General features: G+C 46.3%; 1 protein-coding gene and 1 long non-coding RNA gene across 2 annotated transcripts; one reads left to right on the forward strand and one right to left on the reverse strand.

Moving 5' to 3' along the window:
- The first annotated feature begins 6,493 nt into the window (after positions 1–6,493).
- On the forward strand, positions 6,494–21,093 carry Fcgr2b (Fc gamma receptor IIb). The gene is made up of 8 exons (XM_059280097.1): positions 6,494–6,650; positions 10,568–10,588; positions 13,413–13,670; positions 15,016–15,270; positions 16,215–16,337; positions 18,337–18,477; positions 20,413–20,450; positions 20,549–21,093. The coding sequence occupies exons 1-8, from the start codon at positions 6,548–6,550 to the stop codon at positions 20,633–20,635; spliced, it is 1,026 nt and encodes a 341-aa protein (XP_059136080.1). The 5' UTR covers positions 6,494–6,547; the 3' UTR covers positions 20,636–21,093.
- Positions 13,980–19,624, reverse strand: LOC131924869 (uncharacterized). Its single transcript, XR_009383103.1, has 3 exons — positions 19,503–19,624; positions 16,190–16,311; positions 13,980–15,573 (listed from the first exon to the last, which is right to left on the reverse strand). It is a non-coding gene; the product is annotated as an uncharacterized LOC131924869 (long non-coding RNA).
- Positions 21,094–21,657: the final 564 nt, after the last annotated feature.

Here is a 21,657-nt window from a genome sequence, read left to right on the forward strand (position 1 = left end):
CTACTACCAAAAAGTAAGGTCAGCTAGTTGCTACTCCACCTCTCTGAGCTAGCAGGTTTTCACCCCAGCCTTTGACTCCTGAGTCTTATTGATAAATTGAAAGAGAAAAACTTAATTTAAACCTACATATCATGGCCAAGACAGAGCTAGGGCTGTAGGACTGGAAGCTCTGCCAGGCCACAGCCTGAGTGGCCAGCAGGGTGCTGACTGAGAGACCTGTGGGGCGTCAGACAATCATTAAAATATCAGAAGATTAATGTGCAGCCGCTAAGCTGACAGAAAAACATCAGATGCCTAAGTAGTTTAACCAAATTCCAGATTCATTCAAAAGAGCTCCCTAAGACAAAGCCTGTCACAAAACATCAGCCCCCCAACAAGTTCAACAGAGCCCTGATTTGCTAAAAAAAAAAAAAAAAAAAGAGCTTCCAAATACAAGCTCTGTCACAGATATGGCAGCTCAGAAGAACCTCCTCACAAGACAAGGAGCCATACTCTCTGTCAGACAAATCGTAGGCATTCAAATCAGTTTAAGAAAAATCAAACAGCTCCAAAGAGCCCCCAAACTGACGCGAAGAAGGAAGGATGTGGCCCCAGTTATGCCCACCCGAGAGTTCTTACAAAGGATTGGACTTCAGGGTGTGGGGAGTCCACACACTTGTCTTTCTGCCTTACTGAATAGTGATGGAGAGCCGGTGACGCTGGCCAGAAAAAGGCTCTGGGATAGAGTGCGACCCTTCCACCTTCCCTCTGCATCTGCAGTGTGTTTCCTGAGAATGGACACCTAAAATGTGCCTTTTGTCCTGCGTCAGCAAGCAGAGTGTTGCCGGAGGTTTATAAGGTGAAAGCCTGGACTCTGGTAGGCCCAAGATAGGCTCAGCCATCCATCTCCTCTACGCTAATTAGAGAACAAGTAATAGTCTCGGCCAGATGATTGCCAGTATGGACACGAGTTGCTGGCAGCCTATTAAGCTGACCAGGGTACCCAAAGTGCGGAATGAGACTGGCTCTCGGGGACAGTGCACACATCTGTGCCTAGAATTTATGGATGGTACCGGCCACTCCACATCGGCGACATGAAAAGCTCAGTGTGGTGTGAGAGGGTGAGGTACTCACTCCACTGGAGTCAGGAAGAGGGTCTCCGAAGTTGCACTGAACTCGCTACAGGGTCCTGGAGATCTACCATTTGGCTCATGGAATGACCTGCAACGGTTCAATAAAGGTTTTGTAGAGAGGGTAGGAGGGGGAGGAAGAGAGGGAGAAAGAGAGGGGGTAGTAGTAGTAGAAAGCACAGAAAAAAAAAAGATGTATTCAATGTGGGTACATTGAGAAGAGGAACATCCTAGGTAGGGTTTCTATTACAGTGATACCATCAAAGGACTAAAAGCAACTTCAGGAGAAAAGAGTTTTTATTTCATCTTACAGCCTACAGTCCACCATCCAGGGAAGTCCGGCCAAGAACTCAAGGCAGGAACCTGGGATCAGGAACTGGTTTGTAGAGGAGTGGGGCTTACTGGCTTGCTCCTAATGGCTTGCTCAGCCTGCTTTCTTATAGCACCCAGGACCAGCAGCCCTGGGGTGGCACCTCCCACAACGAGCTGGGCCCTCTCACATCAATTGCCAATCAAGAAAATGAACCTCAGGCTTGCCCACAGGCCAGTCTGGTGGGGATACCTTCCCAAGTGAGGTTCCCTCTTCCAGAATGATCCTAGTTTTTGTGAAGTTGACATAAAACTAGCCAACAAAGGAACAAATAGAGAAATTCAGTGACCTCCCTAGTCTGTCTGTGGATACTGACATGAGGTGTAAAACAGAGGACTAGAGCTATGTATTATTAGTCAGTCCTGGCTAAGGTGTGGCCCTGTCCACCACTGACTCATTGTTATTGTGGTTTCAATCTCTCCTGCCCATAAGCTGTCAGAACTTCAAGAACTCTCTTCCTGGGAGGCAAGTTCCTCTTCTGGCTGGCACCGGGACTTTCTCCTGTCATTCCCCAGGAGATTCTCCATGTTTCAGTGGTATGATAGGTACGCAAGTGTCATTTTGGTCTATCTCCTCTCTTACCAGGGTGGTTTCAAGTTAGAACGAACCAATAAGCCTTTTATTTTATTTTATTTTTCAAAAGACACTCCTATCTGACCAAAAAAAAAAAAAAAATACACGGTCCATCACCATCAATTCCTAAAGTCCAGAGAAGTGGTACTTTGCTCAAGGTTATGTAGTTTCATTGTTGGGCCAAAAATCAAGTTTCCTCTGTCCCGCTCCCATCCCCTCAGGTGATTACAGATAAATGTTGCCTTGTAGTTTAAGTCCTTCACTATGTCAAAGGTCTTGGTTCCTTAGAAATAGCTGTCTATTACTCCCCCTCCATCCAACTTCTCATTAGACCTAATCAGCCTGTTGCTGCTCTCAAGAAAAGTGACCTGTGAACAAATTTACATTCTGGAGTTAATGATCCACAAAGCCCAGGACATTTGCATTTCTAAAAGGTTGTTGGAGATGGTGCTGTTTGAACACAAAGACCTGATTCCCTTGGTGGGTGATGCTGGTGTTTGGATCTAGCTGAGATCTCTAAACCAGAGTCTCTTTAACTCAGTCATCAACCTTGATTCCTGCTTGGTGGTCTGCTCTTCCCTGGAGCTGGCATCTGCTTTGTTTAGGGAGACTCGGTTCACAGGGAAGTGGCTGTAACCAGGAAACCCTATAGGGGACTGATAAAGTCATATCACAGGGATCCACTGAAACGGTGGTTAGGATGTTAAGAGGAAGAGAAACAAAACTCTACCAAGAAGAAAGAACATGCAGAGAAGATGCAGGATCTGAGAAAGTCAAGGGTTGGAACCATCTAAGTTTACGGCACTTACTTCCTCCATCTGGGACAATAAACACCGTCGCTACTGGAAGCTGGAAGCAGCGAACTAGACTTTTCTAGTCTCTAATGACAGCATTTCTAGAGGGAATTTGCCAACTTTCAAGTGGACCTCTGCTCATGCGTTTTTGTATTCGTCTTCACAACATCATAAATACTGTTTAAAAAAAAAAAAAGAAGGCAAAGTAAAGGCGACAGCAGAAGCTGCCACGGAATTCCCTTCAATGAGTTTTGTTACGGGAGGGAGAGCATCCAGCAGAGACAGCATTATATGCAGTTATAAACATGGTAGGGCATTACAGGGGGAAAGGAGTTTCCTGTTAGAGCTCAGAGCAGAGATTCAGTAGTAGTGAAATAAGAGAGAGGGGGGCCGTCATGAGTGCTTGGTTGGGACAGGCCAGGCCAGCCTCTTCAGAGAGCACACCAGACTTCCTTCACCTCTGGACCAAATCCCTTCGAGGAGCCTCAGACTGATTCCCAGGACAAAGGAAAAGTCTGACTTTTTGTAAACTGTCCAAGGTGGTGGAACGTGTCCTCTGACATGACTGAGTTCACCACAGCATGTGTGACGAAACGTGGGGAAGCCTGGAGTTGAAAGCTGTTGAGTCACAACGCAGAATGCTTCTTAACTCCGGTCTAGAGAGTGTTGCAAAGAGGCGTAGTTGATTCAGGCTTTGGTGTCAGGCCTCAAGTTGCAGGCTTGTGTTTTAACACCAAGAAAATCTCCATTTCACAGAGCTTGGAAACCATGAAAAATATATCCGGGACTGTATGTCTGTATGTCTGTGGAAGGATCAGGCTTTTGATCTGGATCTGTCTCTGTGATCTTGGGTTGTAGTTCTTGTTTGCTTTAATTTTTTGATATAGGATCTTTCTATGTAGCCCAGAGTAGCCCTGTATCATTATGTCCATCCTCCTGCCTCAGTCTCCTGATTGCTGAGATTACAAGTGTATACTGTCACACCTGGCCATCTTGTTCTTCATCAATGGACTTTCATGATTTTTCTACTTAGACCTTTTCCAGGACTAGAAATACACTTTCTAACACTTGTCCCTTTTGAAGAATTTTCCTTTTTGGTTGGCATTTTTCAGTTTTCAGTTGTGCATCTCTATCTTGTAACCATTTCTTTTGACAAATGTCTCCTCTGTAGTCCTTTCCCAGTTTTGATGGGACAGAGTCTCCTAGTTTCGCTTCAGTTTGGCGTTCCTGGAAATGCCCTAGCTGGCTTTGTGACTATCTCACTTAATAGATTGTCTGAAGGATATTGTCTTATTCTTCCATCTCAGTGAAATAGTTGGGCCTGAGAAATTCAAAAGAGTAATATGTGCAGCGTGCAACGCTTTCCGGCCATCTTCACATCTGGACACTTAGAGAAAACCACACATGTCATGTAAACAAATGAGGCTCTTCTCAGCTGGCACAACTGTGCTATTAAGCCATTCATGAGCCTGAGGGCCACTCAAAGGCTGTGCTGGGTAGTCTTATGTCAACTTGATAGAAGCTAGAGTTATCTGAAAAGAGGGAACCTCCATAAGATCCAGCTGTAAGGCATTTTCTTAACTAGTGATTGATGGAGGAGAGCCCAGATCATCATGAGTGGTGCCATCCCTGGGCTGGTGGTTCTGGGTTCTCTAAGAAAGCAGGCTGAGCAAGCCATGGGAAGCAAGTCAGTAAACAGCACTCCTCCACGGCCTCTACATCAGCTCCTGCCTCCATGTTCCTCCCCTGACTTCCTTACCCTTTCTTCCTCAACTTGCTTTTTGGTCATGGTGTTTTGTTGCAGCAATAGAAACCCTAAGACAAAAGGTTAGTGCAAAAGTTCACGAACACAGGCACAAAGGCAGTCCCTGGAGAGTTTGGAAAGCTGCTTGAATGTTGTAGTAAGATTGAAACCTTGACTACTGAACACACCCAGCTTCGTATTCTGACTCTATCCCATAGGATCTTCATGTGCTTACGGAGGATGATAATGCTTTCTTCTGGAATTGTGTTAATCAGGTAAGTCAAGTGCGTCCTTCATAGTTAGCAATCCTGTGTTTACATAATAATTATCGATTTTGTTTCTTGGTATGTTAACTATATATTGTTCTTATGCTCTCATTTCTAATGATATTTAATGATAATTAATTCCATTCTAGTGATATTTCATTGCTAACGATATTTAAATTGATGTCATCCGTTGCTCTCTTCCCATAGGTTAAGAATCAGCTAAGAGCTGGCAGAGGTGGGGCTGGGAGGTAATGTGGCACCAGTAGTAAAGTCATATGGTAGATAGGGGGAACTGTTGAAGGTTTCTGAAGACCACAGACTGGAAGACGGTTTTATAATGTCATTTCCTTGAGTATTACGGCTTGCTTCCTGAAAGGGCATTTGGGAAAGAGGCCCCAGAAGAGGGCCCCAGGATTGATCCCAGAACACCTCATGATCTGAGGACAGACGGCAAGAAACACAAAACTAGCATCCACTCATGATACATCCATATTCTCTTTGTTTTCCAGTAACCTTGAGTGCAATTGGTTCTTCACCAGTGACAGTTTTGCCCACCTTATTCGGGGAACATTTACCAAAAGAGTCTTGGGACTCTTGTTTCACAGCTGAGAAATATCACTGCTGCCTGATGGGTAGCCGCAGGGTGTGCTGCTGAACATCCCACAATGCACAGGGCAAGCCCTCAGGAGAGTCATGTGATAAGTGTTGCGGTGGTGCACCCCTGCAGTCCTTGTGCCCTGGAGGCTGAGGTCGCAGGAACTCAAGCTTGAGGCTACCCTGAGCTGCATAGCCAGTTCCAGGCCACCCTGGGTTACATAACAATTCACTTCTTAATTTTTTTTTTTCTGCTAAAAGTATCGGTGCTGCAGAAGCTGAGAAACTTTGTTTGAGTGGGTAGAAATGCTGATCTTCGTTTTACAGTCCAGGAGTCAGGAGCTCTCTGAGGCTCCTTAATACTCAAATTCGGTCTTACAGCTGGGGATCCTATGATCTTTTATCAAGCATAGTAGTAAGAACAGTGATGGGGAAAAATGATCAGGGTTAAGAATCAGGGCACAAACTGATGCTTAGTAGGTACTTACTGAGATGTTCCTTGAGCTAATGGAGGAGTGTGCAGAGGGAGATGACGTGGAGGATGAATGTTCTCCTGTTGCTGTTCTAATGTATGTTCTTGCTTCTCATCTACAATCCAGCAGTGAGCTGGGTATTTCGATGACAGAGAAACCCACACGATGGTAGGAGGTCTCAGGTAACTTTGCTCAGTTTCAGAAGGAGTCCAGATTCCAGAGACTGGGCCTCTAAAAAGAAGTACCAGAAGATTCTTGTCTACTATACTTCATTGCTTTTCTTGAGGAACAGAGAGACTGAGGCAAATGATTTGTGGGCTGAGTTTGGGTGGCCATCTCCCTGTCTGAGGCCCAGGTCAGCTCTGACTCCAGCAGAGCAAGAGGGAAACTGATTCTCAGTTTCTAAAACTTTTGTGACTTGAGCTGAACCAAGTTGACTCTGGTCGGTCCTGAGTCTTCTAGTAGGGAACAGATGAAAGGAAAGAGGGTGGAAGGGGAGGGGCCAATGATTAAACAGACCGTTTCTTTTGACTTCCGCATTTGGACTCCAGATTTTGCTCTCTGGGTACAGTCTGCCAAAGCTAGAGAGAAGCCTGTGCCTGCAGCCGCCTTGCTCCGGAGACGATGCGAATCCCATCATCCCTACCTCTCCCCATGGAGAGCAACTGGGCTGTCCGCACACTCTCACAGACTTTGGGCCATTTGCTACTGTGGACAGCTATGCTCCGTAAGTCAGAGACTCCAGAAGGGAGGCAGGGTTGGGGTTGGACTTGTGCAGGGATGGACGCAGCACAGGAAGCATGTCAGCAGAATCCAGAGTGGGTAGAAGGTTAATAACCAGGCTGTAACAACCTGCCTGGCCTTTGAAAATCAAAGCTGGCAGGAGTTTTTGTTGTTGCCCATCTCCCTGCCACTTGGTACCCGGCCTGATGCACTACCCCTTTTCCCATTAGAACCTACTGTCACTCAGTACCCAGGTCCCCGAGGCACTGCCACCCTCCCTTCTCCAAGTCGAATCTAATGTCCTAGACATGAGGGATAAACTAAGCGACTGGTTTCCCTTTGAATTTATAGTTCACACAGGACCAAATCTTAGGCGAGATGTCTAGCGCTGCTTTAGACAAGGACTGGGAGGAAGCTCTAAGGTGCATTTGAGGGGGTGGCAGTGGCTATTCTCTGTGCCCACGAGGCCACTCTATCCAGCAGAAGACCCCTGCCCCCCTTTAATATATAAGGAGAGGCACAGGAAGATCAGGGTTGTCCTGGGAATTTAGGTTCAGAGCATCACAAACCTGGGCAAGTCTGTAGTTGCCAGTTGTGGGGCCAGAGAAATCCCTCCTGCCTCCTTCACTGCATAGACCATGGGGCTTGGGCTTGGCTCACACAGTAAGAAAGTCAGGGTTGGGGTCTTAGGCTGAGACGGAGGAAGATTTTTCTGGTCCTGGTCTCACCTGTGGGCCAGAGGACAGAAACTGACGGTACTGGGTGATTAGAAGGGTCTGGGTGAAGTCCAGGAAGGGAGTCCTATTACAAGACTGTCTTCTAAGTTCAGTTCTGGGGCTTCTACCATACTTCTGAGAGGAAGGCATATAGCCACCCCACCCCCTTGCCCAAGTTACATGCTATGACTCATAGTGAAATCTGGTCAGCCCTGAGGGACCTCAGCTGTCAATGCTGGGTGGGATGTGGCTGCCAGGGGGAGAGGGATGGAAGAGAGACTATTTCCCACAAGTAGGTATATTAAAGTGACACCAGATAGCTTAGTTCTCACACAGAAAGGCTCGGTCCTAGAAAGGCAATACGCCTTTCTATTTGTGCTACAGAGCCATCAATCACCTGGTGGAGACTCCCAAGAATGGCCTTCTCTCCCATTTTCTTTTGCTAAATCTCTGTTTTTTTTTTCCTACTGTTTTCTGGGCCTCTACACTTAGGACTTCATCACTTGATTCAATATTATAACACTCTCTGACTGTGTCTTGGTTGCTCCTGACTTTGGTCCTGTGTAGCTATGGAATCTTCCAGTACAGGTGTGGGGAGGCACAGTGCTTTCTAAACGCCTTCGGTGCTGGCCCATTGTCTCCTGATAAAGCTCCAGTACTGCCCTGCTCTTTGTGCTCCCATTTCAACCCCCCTACCCCCCCCCCCCCCCCCCCCGTGGATCTTTCTCAGCCAGGCAGTGTGGACGCTACACTCGGCTTTTACTACCCGTGCGCCGTTGATTCTTCAAGCCCTTTGTGGCAGACACTGCTCTGGATTTGGGGTCATGTCAGTGAACAAAACAGGCAGTTTTTTTGATGCAAAGTACAAGGTCTTCGTCTTCCTTCTAACGAGTACATTGGACAAGAATGTAGTTTTCCTATTTGTTGGGTATAGAAGGAATGCGGAGATGATGGTCTCTCCCTTTCACATCTCTAGTTTTTTTCTCCTTTTCATGCACTGTACTCACCCCCTTGCTAATTCCACATACCCAGGGTTTTCAGTTCTTAACTCCTATGTCGCTAGCTCCCAAACTTATTTGTCCTCCCTTCCTCTGTGTGCTTTAATTTCTCTGCCTGTCGATTAGACATCTATAAACAGACTTGTCAGCTTAGAGACAAAATTATATTCAAAATTCAACATAGCATCATTTCCTTACAAGTTTTCTTATCTTTCTAATCTTTCTACTTGCATGAGCAAAGCCACCTTTCCCCTGGTCATCCACGTTTATCAACTTCATGCCCCATTAAATGCCAGTTTTTCTCAGTCCTGCCTCTTAAGTTTCTCTTACATGTGTGGCTTCTTTACTTTCTTGTCAGTGCAGATGAGCAAGCAAAGTCATGGGGGAATATCCATGCACTTGATAGAGTCGAAAAGGGTAAATAAGTTAAGGGGATCCACTCACGGTATTTGGGAAGTAGAGGCAGGAAGAACTGGAGTTCCAGGCCAACATGGGCTACCTGAGAAGTCTGAAACCAGCCTGGGCTACGTGAGACCTTGTCTCAGCAACAACAGCAACAAAAGAATAAAGGGATTTGCAAGGAGCTGATGCTAATAATGAATCATGGACTCTAAGCTAGGGGTGTGTGTGTGTGTGTGTGTGTGTGTGTGTGTGTGTGTGTGTGTGTACTTACAGGAAGACAGTAGTGAGATAAAAGTCGTGGTCAAGTGAGTACAGAGGCTGCACTTGGGCAAATGGAAGAAAAAAGGAGGAGGACTATTGTGGTGAGTGAAGCCTGGACCATCTGATTTTGTGGTTTTGAAGCTGGTGTGGTTTGGAGTGATGATCACAAGGCCTTGAGGTATAGCATGGGCCTGTGTAGCTTCTTCTATATGAGAGAAGGTTCACTACAGATAGAAAGTCAAGGGATGAAGAAGCCCAGATGGTGCACAGCCATAAACATGCATTCTAGATCACCATCTTTTTCTTAGTAATCTCTGGTACTTCCTCTGTCCCAATTAGTCTGACACAGCACATTCAGCCCCAATATGAACTTCTCATTGTTTACTAAATAGCAAACTTCGAAAATTTGCTCACGATCATTTATAAAGGTGCCTTTGGCACCATGCAGATGCCATATCTGGATTATCACAATCCTCACAACAATTTATGGCACGGGTATTGCTGTCATCATTTCCATTGATAAGCAAGGGGATCAAAGTAGAGAAAAGTGAAGTTACCTCTGCAAGGTCATTGTCTATCAGTTGTATTTAATTATTTTTCTCATTACTTTGACAAAGCACCAGGCGAAAACTTAAGGAAGAGTTTATTTCAGCATGTGATCGGAGGGCATTGTGGTGGGAAGGCATGGTGACAGGAGCCTGGGCTGGTCCCCTCACACCCACAGTCAGGAAGCAGAGAGATAGGAATGCTGGTGTGCAACTGGCTTCCTCCTCTTGTTTTTTCGGCTGGGCCCCTAGCCCATTGGATGGTCATACCCGTATTCACGATGGGCCTTACCGCTCTAGCTAAACCTTTCCAGAAATACCCTTTTAGACACAATGAAAGATGTTTCCACGGTGATTCTCAATCTAGCCAAGTCGATAATGGAGATTAACCTCCACGGTAATCTATTCAAGTCGATAATGGAGATTAACCACCACGGTGTCCAGTCAACATGTGGATTCTGTGTGTGTTCTCACTTGATGCCATTTCATTTGGCAACGACTGTCCTGCAGAAGATGGCATCCATCTCTGTTTTCAGCTTTGTTCCTCATCATCGAGGGTGTTTTAAACAGACCAAACAGATGTTACTGGGGACAGAGCTTAAGAATTTCTGAAAGTTGGGCTGGAGAGATGGCTCAGAGGTTAAGAGCACTGACTTCTCTTCCAGAGGTCCTGAGTTCAAATCCCAGCAACCACATGGTGGCTCACAGCCATCTGTAATGAGATCTGGTGCCCTCTTCTGGCATAAAGTCATACATGGTGTGTAAGTAAATAAATAAATCTTTAAAAAAATAAAAATAAAAAAAATAAAAAAATAAAAAAGAAACGCAAATTAAAAAAAAAAAAAAGAATTTCTGAAAGTGTACTTCATTTAGGCAGTCCCAGGGGATGGCCATGCCATGAAGGTTGAGCTATAGGGATGAAGGGGGTTCTGGGTCTGGGCAGGCATGTCTCAGTATGGAAGTCCAGGCTCTGGTTGACGTTTGCTTCCTTTCTTACAGATCTTGTTGCTGGAACACATGGTAAGCTCTCTTTTCATACCTCTCCTGTGTGTCACGTCCCTCTTCCCCCAGGGGTCTGCCTGGAACTGCTCAGAATGTACCAGCAACCAAGCTCAGGACCCGGTCAGGACCAGGAGAGGGCCACTGTTCACAGCAGATGCCCTGTCTTTCTCCTCCTTCCCTCTGTCTGGGGAGGCAGGTGGTCAAAAAGCACAGCTCACTGGTATATCAACTCTTCTGGTTCTGTTATAGTGAAATGTGGGCCAATTATCACAATGAGAAGTCTGTCCTTGTTCCCAACTGCCTTCCATTCTCTAAGTTAAATCAAGAGCTTCTAAAAAAATTGATCTCAAAGAAGCAGAGAGTAGATGACCAGAGCCTGGGAAAGGTGAAGGAGAGGGAAGGATGGAGACAAAATGGTTAATAGGTACAGGGGTAGAGTTAGACATGAGGAGTAAGTTCTCATGTGCTATAGCAAGAAGGCTATCTAATGTGCTATAGTTACGGTTCCTACAGCTGTGAAGAGACACCATGGCCACGGCAACTCTTAGGAAAATATTTAATTGGAGCTGGCTTTCAGTTCAGAGGTTTAGTCCATTATCATCATGGTGGGAAGCATGGTGGCATGCAGGCAGACATGATGCTGGAGAGGTAGCTGAGAGTTCTACATCTGGACCAGCAAGCAGCAGGAAAAGAGAGTGACACTGGGCCTGGCTTGAGCATCTGAAACCTCAAAGCCCACGCCCAGTGACACACTTCCTCCAATAAGGCCACACCTACTGTAACAAAGCAATACCTCCTAATAGTGTCATTTTTTATGGTCGTATGGGGGCCATTTTTGTTCAAAGCACCACAAAGGGTAATTATGGTTGACAATTAATTGTATATTTCATAGTAGCTAGTATGGAGGATTTGAACATTCTCAATACCAATAGACGATGTGTGAGGTGATAGACAAGCAAATCACTCTGACCATTATGTAACCAAATGATCACACCGTTGTGTGCATGTATTGAAGTATCATACTGTATCCTGTGAATATATACAGTTATTATGTATCAAAGATTTTTCAAAGCCGCATTAGATAAAAATCAAACAAAAACAGTTGTATGGGGCACTCTGGAGGTAGAGGTAGGTGGATCTCTGAGTTCAAGGCCATCCTGGTCTACAGAGCAAGTTCCAGGATGGCCAAGGCTACACAGAGAAACTCTGTTGCAAATAAATAAACAAATAGATAGATAGATAGCCCCAAAGTCCTCTCTCTCTGAGTAAGATTCAAGCACATAGACTGTCTGTCTAGACTGTCCCATGTGTTGCTAAGTCCTCTGTTTTGCATGGGTCTCAGGGCTTGTCTTAGTTAGGGTATCTACTGCTGCAACAAAATACCATGACCAAAAAGCAAGTAGGGAGTAACAGTTTAGTTGGCATACACTTCCACACTGCTGTTCATTAACAAAGAAAGTCAAGACAGGAACTCAAACAGGGCAGGAACCTGGAGGTAGGAGCTGGTGCAGAGGCCATGGAGGGGTGCTGCTTACTGGCTTGCTTCCTATGGCTTGCTCAGCCTTGCTTTCTTATATAACCTGGAGCCACCAACCCAGGGATGGCACCCTCCACAATAGGCTGGGCCCTCCCCCAGTAATCACTAACTAAGAAAATGCCTTACAGGCAGGTCTTATAGAGGCACTTTCTCAACTGAGGCTCCCTCCTTTCACAGAAATCTAGTTTGTGTGTTAAGCTGACATATGACTAGCCAGCCCAGGGCTCCAAGGCCTGTTCTACGGACAGAGAAAGCCATCTGCATGCAGAGGAAGCAAGTAATAGGAGGGAGAGAGGGAGAAGAGAAGCTTAAATATACCTTGGCGAAAGATACGTATTCCTGGGGTGTCTCCTTTGCCCCTGAATGAAAATAAATAGATAAATAAAAAGGAAAGGACATGACTGCTCCTAGGTATGGTGGAGGAGAAAGTTTATTATAGATATGTGGGAGAGCACAGTCAGAGGCAGGGATACCTGGGAGAGACCAGAGTCGACATGACCAGGCTGAGCTGGGCCATGTGGAGAGAGAGGGAGGGCAAGGGGCGAACCTCGTGTAGTAGCCAGGAGGCCAAAGGTACAAAAAGGGGCGGGTAACCAAAATGTCTGCATGATATAGGGAAGAGCCTCTGGGAGAAGGGCAGCCCAGTCCCTAGGCTAAAGAGTTCAGGGTAAACCAGGACTGTGGTGGTGCACGCCTTTGAATCCCAGCACTCAGGAGGCAGAGGCAGGCAGATTTCTATGAGTTTGAGGCCAGCCTGGTCTACAAAGCGAATTCCAGGACAACCAGGATTGTTACACAGAGAAACTTTGTCTCAAAAAAAAAAACCCCAAAATAAATAAATAAAGAAAGAAAGAAAGAAGGAAGGAAGGAAGGAAGGAAGGAAGGAAGGAAGGAAGGAAGGAAAAAGAAAAAAATCAAGAAAAAGAGTTCAGGGTATGGGGCGGAGTATGCCAGCCATACCCTATACCAGGTAGGGAGGGATTGAGGGATGCTTGGAGAACCTGAGGGCCAGGTCCGCTTTGAAATGTTAAACAGGCAACTAAAGTGTCTGTTGGGTTTGAAAGCCCACTCCAAACTTCTCTCTTGTTCCACTCTGCTGAGGGTCAATTACATTCCCAGTGAGTTCCCTGGGGCTTGTGGGAAGGAATGAGTAGAAGAATTTAGTGGAAGAAGTTTTCTGGGCGGGGTCCCATCCTTGATGCACTCAGTAGGAATACGGGTGCCTTTTTAATCTGAGACTCGGAGCCCGCTTGGGTTCTTGGGGCTCCCTTGCCTCAAGCTGCCTTCTCTCTCCCCGAAACTCAGCAGATCTCCCGAAGGCTGTGGTGAAACTTGAGCCCCCATGGATCCAGGTGCTCCGGGAAGACAGTGTGACACTGAAGTGCGAAGGGACCCGCAACCTTGGGAACGATTCGACCCAGTGGCTCCACAATGGGAGAGCCATCAGCAGCCAGGCCCATCCCAGCTACACATTTAAAGCCACAGTCAATAACAGTGGAGAGTATCAGTGTCAAACGGGCCAGACCAGCCTCAGCGACCCTGTACATCTGGGAGTGATTTCTGGTTAGTAGACACAGGCCCAGGGAGCAGCTGGGATACCAGGAAGTTGGGGGTGGGGTGGGGTGGATCTGCTTACTGCAAGATTTGCAGGAAAAGGGGTCGCCTGGTTTCTGGGAAGCATCGCTGTGAATTGCTTGGAAGGGCTTTTGTCCACTCATTTCCCTTTTTACCCGTCCTTATGCTTAGTGTGCATGTGGAGGGCATGCGAATTCCTAAGAAATTCCTCAGCATGTGTGAATCTTTTTTTTTTTTTTTTCTTCTGGTAGTCCTGATTGAGCAAGAGAAGTTCAAGGACAAAGACAGACCGCTAGCTGAATGTGACAGAAAAAGGAAGTCCCTATTTCATAGAAACTCTTCTGTTACATGACACTCAGAAAAAATGCCGATAGCCCACAACTGAATGCGAGCTGGGAGAAGGACCGTCTCTATAAATATGGTTAATTAATTTATTTAACCTTGAGTTCAGCTTGCTCATCTGCTCAGCTGAGGGTGCTAAGGCCTCTTTCCGGAGGTTCAGGGGAGCATGGGCTTTTTCCTGGCCTCATGCCTTCACCGTCCTGGGTGTCCTTGGCTTTCTTTTTCTTCCGCCAGCTTGTGGGCACTTGAGGAGAAAAGCTGTGTCTCATCCGTTCCCATATTTGCAGTATCCAGAACAGGGCAGGGCTTCCTAAACCTTTGCTGAGCAGATCAACAGTTTTGCAAGGCTCCTGGCAAAAAGTAGATTTTCTCCACAGAAAAGCCACCACGAGACTGCACTGATGACTATCGTCACTGTCCCTCTTTGTTCCCTCCTGTCACTGGATCCCAGTTTTTCCTCAAAAGTATGTACATAGCAAGCTAATGATTTGCCTCTGGCCCTGCTGGACTGTAGTTCCACATCTGTTACTATTCATCAAGGAAACCAACATTTTGGAGGTTCAAGATGTTCTGACCCCCAAACAGAAGGCTCTGTTATAGCCTCTTCATAGCCATCAGACTGGATTCCTTCCTCTTTCCTACTGGAAAGGGCTTACACCTCCATCTCTTGTATTCTTCCTGTTAGGACTGGATGGCAGCTGCCTTCTCTCAAGAGAGGGAGGAGAATGTTAGGCACCAGGAACTATTGTAGCTACAAAATCTGATCATGCCATTTTCACAGATGAGGAAGGTGGGACCCAGAAGGGTTATATTACTTGCCCAAGACTGAAGAGCTTGTAAATGAATGGAGCTAGAATCAGAGATCAAAATTGTCTGATGTCAAACTAAAGCTCTCTCCCCTTAGTATATCCTATCCCACCTGGAAGGGTGGCCTGGGTCTCAGAGCTGAGCCAAGGCTCTCTGAGTCCTATGGTCTTTTTGTGTCTTTCAGACTGGCTGCTGCTCCAGACCCCTCAACTGGTATTCCTGGAAGGAGAAACCATCATGCTGAGGTGCCATGGTTGGAGGAACAAACCCCTGAACAAGGTCACATTCTACCAGAATGGAAAATCGGTGAAATTTCATCATTACAGTGGCAACTTCTCCATCTCCAAAGCCAATCACAGCCACAGTGGTGATTACCACTGCACAGGACTTCTAGGAAGGACAAAATACTCATCGAAGCCTGTGACCATCACTGTCCAAGGTATGGGGACTCTGTCAAGATGTTGGAAAGGGAGAAGAGGAGACAAACAAAGGCTAGAGTTGTGTAGCCCCACATGGAGACCTAGGAACTGGGATCGGAGGCAAAGAGGAGAGCTGTGAAGCCCTTGCCAAGTGATGGCAAGTGGCTTAGCCCAGAGCTCTTCACTTGCAGGTGGTGGGTGATAAGGCAGCAGTGAAACAGAGCCTTGTCATTGGTGCAAAGGTTCTCTAAGTTCCTAGACATTCCAGACATTCCAAAGAGCTGAAATGTTGTAGCTGGAGTTTTCTTGTGTCCACCTGGCTCCTGCAGCCGCTCAGAACCAAGTAAACACACAGAGACTTATATTACTTATCAACTGTATGGCCGTGGCAGCCTTCTTGCTATCTGTTCTTATATCTTAAATCAACCCATTTCTATTAATATATAAGTTGCCTCATGTCTTGTGGCTTACCGGTACTTACTCAGCCTTCCACTTCCCAGAATTCTCCTCTCTCCTTATCCTGCCTACACTATACATCCTGCCTGGCTACTGGCCAATCAGCGTTTTATTTATCCATCAATCAGAGGAACACATTCACAGCATCCCCAGCAAAGTGTAACTTCTTGTGTCTCATATACTAGCCCTTCACTCTTGACGGTGGTGGTACCACCAGCTCTGGGTGGCTTCAGATCCATCCTCCCCATTGCCTCTGAGGGCTGTCCCTTCTTCTTCTACATCTTCACCCGTGTGCATGCCCTCATTAGTCTGGTAGAAACACTTTGTTACTGGAGAGGAACAAGTCTATTCACAGAAACCCATGCAGATGAGGTTTCAGGGTGCTGTATTACACCCATGAGTGGCCTGGACACAGCAACTCTAGATAATAAACACTGAGCATAGCAATGGAGGAAGGGTGGATACACAGAGAGAACTTATTACCTGTCCTCATATCTGTCTTTTCCAGAGCCCAAATCCAGCAGGTCTTTACCGGTGTTGACCATTGTAGCTGCTGTCACTGGAATTGCTGTAGCAGCCCTTGTTATTATCCTAGTATCCTTGATCTATCTCAAGAAGAAACAGGCTCCAGGTTGGTGGCTCTCTTTGGACCCTCTGATTATCAGTTCCTACTTAGCTAGGGCTAGCTAGGGGTTAGAGACTTCTTCGCTTACAATATAGTGCCGTCATATTTATTCACCTACTCACAAATTCATCTGTTAAGCAAGACTTGAACAAACTTGGTGATGTGCCACACCCTGAGCTGGTCACTGTAGGTGTTAGTTTCTACTTCTACCCTCAGCTAGTTGTCAGCATTGTGAGGAAGACAGAAATATAAGTGGATCCTTGCAAGAAGGGATGAGAGCAATGAAATGATAGAACGTGATTATGAACTGGAGGTGGTAACGCGTTCCGCAATCCCAGGATGCTAAGACAGGAGGAACGGAAGTCTGAAACCAGGGCCAGTGAGATGACTCCATCAGTACAGGTGCTTGCGGTATGAGCCCTGTGATTTTAGTTCAGTCTCTGGTCTCCGAGTAAGGTGGGAAGAGAGAACTGATCCCACAGAAGTGTCCTCTGACCTCCATAGATATACTATGGTGTATACCCCACACAACAATAAATAAGTTGAAGATTTTTTTCCCAAAGAGTCTGAAGCTAGCCTGGGCTGAAGGATGAGTGTGAAGTCAGCTTGTGCTACACAGCAAAGTTCCCGTCTAAAATTTAAAAAGGAAGATTCCACAACCCCATTAATTTATCAGCTTTCTGTCACTATAACAAAATACTTCAGACAATCCACTTCTGAAGAGAAAGAGTTGCTAGGTGTGGTGGTAAATACATTTCAGCCTTCAGGAGGCCAGGGAGGATCACAAGTTCAAATCCTATCTTAAAATAGATAAGTAAATAAGCAAAAAGCTTTATTTCAGGATATCGTAGGATATCGTAGAGGAAGTATAGAAACAAAGAGATCAAGGAAGAGATGGGAGATCCCACAATCTTCATCAAGAGCATGTCCCTGATGACCTAAAGACTTTCTACTCAGTCCATAACTTCAAAGTTTCGGCTCCCTCCCATTGTTTCACCTGGTGACTAAGCATTTAATGCATGAGATTTTAATGGACATTTCAGATCTAAACTGTAGCAGGCAGCCTGGCTGGGGCAGTTGGAGAAGGCTTCGTTGGGGAGCCCGTGTAGTGTGGTGATTGAAATACACACAGAGGACCAGATTGATATGGCTCAAATCTCCGCTCACATCTCAGCAGATATATAATGTTGAGTGAATTATTCAACCTCTGTGCCTCAGTTTACTAGTCTGAAAAACAAAGAACACTGGGGAACCTACTTGACAGGAGTGTTATGACAATGAGTGAGGCCGAATCCTTGTACCAGTGCCTAACAGATAGTAAAGAGCACAAATTATAAGCTGTTAACCACGGTGGAGAAGGGTGATGTCTGGGGGTAGCCATTAGCTAGGCACAGTGGAAGGGCATTCTAGGAACTGTGGCCAAGGCACAGAGATCAGGAATGGTGTAGGCAGGTCAACTGAAGCCACAGAGAAAGAGAAAATACTACTACTAACTAATACCTAATATCTCACAACACACTTTACAGTTGGTTCATAGGAATTCAGTATGGGTGATCAGTAAATACTGAGAGATGCAGAGAGAAAGGTTACATTTTTTTCTTTTCTTTTTCTTTTTTTTGAGGCAGGGTCACTAGTCCCATCTGGTTGGGAATGCACTATGTAGACCAGGCTGGCCTCCAACTCACAGTGATCCTCTTGCCTCTGCGCCCTGAGTGCTGGGATTAAAGGCAATGCTCCATCACACCCAGCCAAAAGATCACACTTCTAAAAGGCCAGGCAAGCCTAAGAAAGATGCAGTGGAGTGTTTTTTGTGACATCTCTTGGAGTATTCTTGGTCACTATAGGCTGGAGAGGCTCCTGGGAAGAGGAGCTGGGAAGTTGGGAAGAGAGGGAGACAATGAGAGGGAAAGGTCTCTGTTGCTTTTAACTCAGTTCTGACCCTGGTCCTTGATCCTGAGGTTTCATAATCCCATAATCCTACTAACTTCCTACATGCCCCTCCTAGCTCTCCCAGGAAACCCTGATCCCAGGGAAAAGGGAGATACCCTTCCCCCGGAACTAGGTGAGTACAGCGAGCCCTCTGGGGGCTCAGTGCCGGTCAGCCCAGGGCCTCCATGTGGACCGGAGCCAGCAAACAGCAGCTCATGTGAGTTCAGTGGGAGTGCAGGAGAGCGGGGAGCGGGGGAAGGATGGCTGTGACTCAAATCTCTTGGTCAGTTCTGAGTCTAACTCTTGGACCTAAGGAGGATCTCACTAGAGATGAGAAAAGGAACATTGATTCCAGAGAGAGAAAGAGGATGGAGGGTGACTAAACTTCTAGGCAAACGAAGACTCTGGAGACATTTCCCGAGCAAGACTTCAGAGGCATTTGGATCTTTCTGGGGAGATGTGGCAGATCTGGCAAAGGATAGGCTTAACGGTTGTATGATGGAGGCCAATAAGATTAAGAAGGGAGGCCCCCAAGAGGAAAGGAGGAGGTCCCAGGTAACCCTGGAGATTTTTTTCAGGAGTGTGTCCCTGTGGAAGAGTAGGGGTAGGCATGGTACGGCTCAATTTTTAGTAGATATTGAGAGGAGGTTTGAGTTGAGGACATTCTGGGGGATTAGAACTATTCATAGGTTACACTCTATGGGCACACCTTGGCTCTAATGCCCACTGATCTGGTTTATCAAACACTGGCCTGATCCTTCCCCTATCATACAACTGAATCTGGAGTAGACCACTTCCTGTGATGGGGTCGAAGAAGTGGATGGGTAGGTGGGTGGTTTGGATGACCTCTGAACTCTTGTAAGTCTGAGAAATGAAAGCCAGTGACTTTTCAGCCCTGGTGCAGGAAGAAGAATGTAGAAGGAGCAGGAGTATTTCAGGCAATTGCTTGATTATAGTTAAAGACAGAGCATAAAGTCGAGTGGAGTTTTCTCTAGGGGCTTCCATGACAGCAGAAGCAGACAGGAGGAAGACTTCCTTGGGGATTCCGCTTCAGGAAGCTAGAGTATGACTCAGAGCAGAACCAACAGATATGAGAGCTTGAGCAAAATAGCATTCACTTAGCTTCGCTTTGAGCAAGGTCCATGTTCTTCAGCCGGGCTATGCAGATCCACATCTAGGATCAAACTAGGTCTACAAAAAAGAAAAAAAGAAAAAAAAAAGTTTAAGTACGACTGTCTTCACCTGTTCGTCTGGCTTTGTCTACTCTGGTATAAACACATTTCATACGGCATTTATGCAGCCTGGCACCGGAGTTGGTGATTTCCCCTAAAGGCATCGTTAGCTGCAGCAGTTGCTAGGAAGTGTATTCAAAGGGGAAATTCTGAACGTGTTGTGGGGACAGAATTTGGAACATGGCAAACAGGGCTCTCTGTGTCCAGGGAGTGAGTGAAGAGACTGGAGGCATTGTCCCAGCCTCTTCCCTCACTTCCCAAAATGCCAGTTTACAGACCCTGGGGCTGCGTTTCATACTGGCAAAGGGAACTTAGGACAAAAACCATAAGAGAATGTGGTGTTTGGGATATTTATCAGAGAAATATTGTCTTTTTCTTCTCTCTTTTTCCCATCTTTCCTCTCTCCTCAACTTCTTGTCTCTCTTCTCTCCTCTTTCTTTCTCCTCCTCTGTCTTTTTCTTTCCTTTTAATGTTAGAGTACCTGGTTCTTCAACGCTTTATCAAGAATAAACTGCGCTTGTCCATTCCTTTCTCTCCCTACAGTCTGTGGCAGGCAAAAAGTTTGGAACTGATTTCACTCTGGTCTAAACATTTCCCCACTCTCCAACCTTCCAGAGCCCCAAAGCTGCCTGGTTTGCTGCTGGGAAACAGCAACAAGTTTTTTCAGCAATTGTCTGAAAAGAAGGCGGCGGCAAGCGTGTGTTTCCCTTTGCCAGCGTGGGCAGCGGGGGAAGGCTGGATTCCAAGACAGTCAGGGAAGGAGGGCTAGACTGCCGCACTGCATGGCCTGAAGGCCTGGGTTGGGCTGGGCAAGCCTTGTCTTGGCTCTGCTTTGAGCTTTGGTTTTGCAGCCTCAATAATAGCACATCAGGCCCTCTTTTCCAGCAGTGCCCAAGTTGATCACTTGTTTTTGCCCACAGACAATCCTCCTGATCTCGAAGAAGCTGCCAAAACTGAGGTGAGTGAGCCCAGCGGGGCCCTTTCCCCTCTCCCTGCTCCCCTGCTCTCCCCATGATCTCTCTGCAGCTCTAAGGGCTCATTTCTGCTTTCTCTAAGGTTGAGAATACAATCACCTATTCACTTCTCAAGCATCCTGAAGCTCCGGATGAAGATGCAGAGCCTGATTACCAGAACCACATTTAATCTCCCTTTTCTTGACTTGGGATTGGGAAAAGCAAACCAGAAAGGTCAGGATCTAGTGTTTCCTGGCCAAGGGGATGCTGTAGACATTAAGGAGGCCCATGCAGAGTCATCTATGTGAGTCCCGAAACCAACAGACACTACAGTACTGGTCCCCAGTGGTTGACTGTACTAATAACTTCTATGATTTACCGCTTCCCAACTCCAGACTCTTCTGCCATAAATTCACACAGCCAATAAAATTAATCAACTCACTGTCATTAACAGATTGCAGCAACATGGGAACCGCATATGTTACAGGTTATGTCAGACTATACGGTCTCAGCAATGCTAAAATGGACTTGTACCAACATGGCAAAAGTCATGCTTCAGGGTGATGGGATTATAAGGGATTTTGATCTTCTTCCTTATTTTTCTGTAAAGGCCAATGTTACTTTTATAGTAAAATATTGTAAAAACAACATTCTATTTACTTTTTCAAGGCTGAGGTGATTGGAGTGTAGACTGAGCTCTCTGGGGTTTGTTGGTCTTCTGTGAGAAGAATCTTGGGGAGCTGGGCTAGCTTTTCATGGGGAGACGTAAGCATCTCAGGCAGGGCACTCAAGACAAACGAAAGTAATGATTATACCCAAGTCTAGTTCGGTGCATCAGTGAGTTTATTGGGCTTACTTATGGGCACATGGGTGAGGGTTCCTTAAAGGGGTGTGGGTGACCTTAAAATAGCAGTCTTAGCACAGATGACAACTTCTTCACAGTTGCAGAGATGCCCCCCCCCCCCCCCCCAGTTAGGTGATCTTCCTCAAACTGTCAATCCTCCTGCCTTTGCTTCCAGAGCTCCGAGATGACAAGCATGCACTGCCCACCACATCTGGCCTGGTAGTAACAGGAGGGAGGGAAGAGGGGAGATGGTGCTTTGGAGTAGAGGGTGAGTTGAGTGCTCCTCTGCTTCAAACTGACTGCTCTTCCGGTGAACTTGTCTTCTCGTTTCCGCGCCTTCTTCTTGTCTTTTCTCCGATGACAAGCAG

The sequence above is a fragment of the Peromyscus eremicus genome, chromosome 15 (assembly GCF_949786415.1).
Source record: "Peromyscus eremicus chromosome 15, PerEre_H2_v1, whole genome shotgun sequence".
In the NCBI taxonomy this organism is placed as follows: Eukaryota; Metazoa; Chordata; class Mammalia; order Rodentia; family Cricetidae; genus Peromyscus; species Peromyscus eremicus.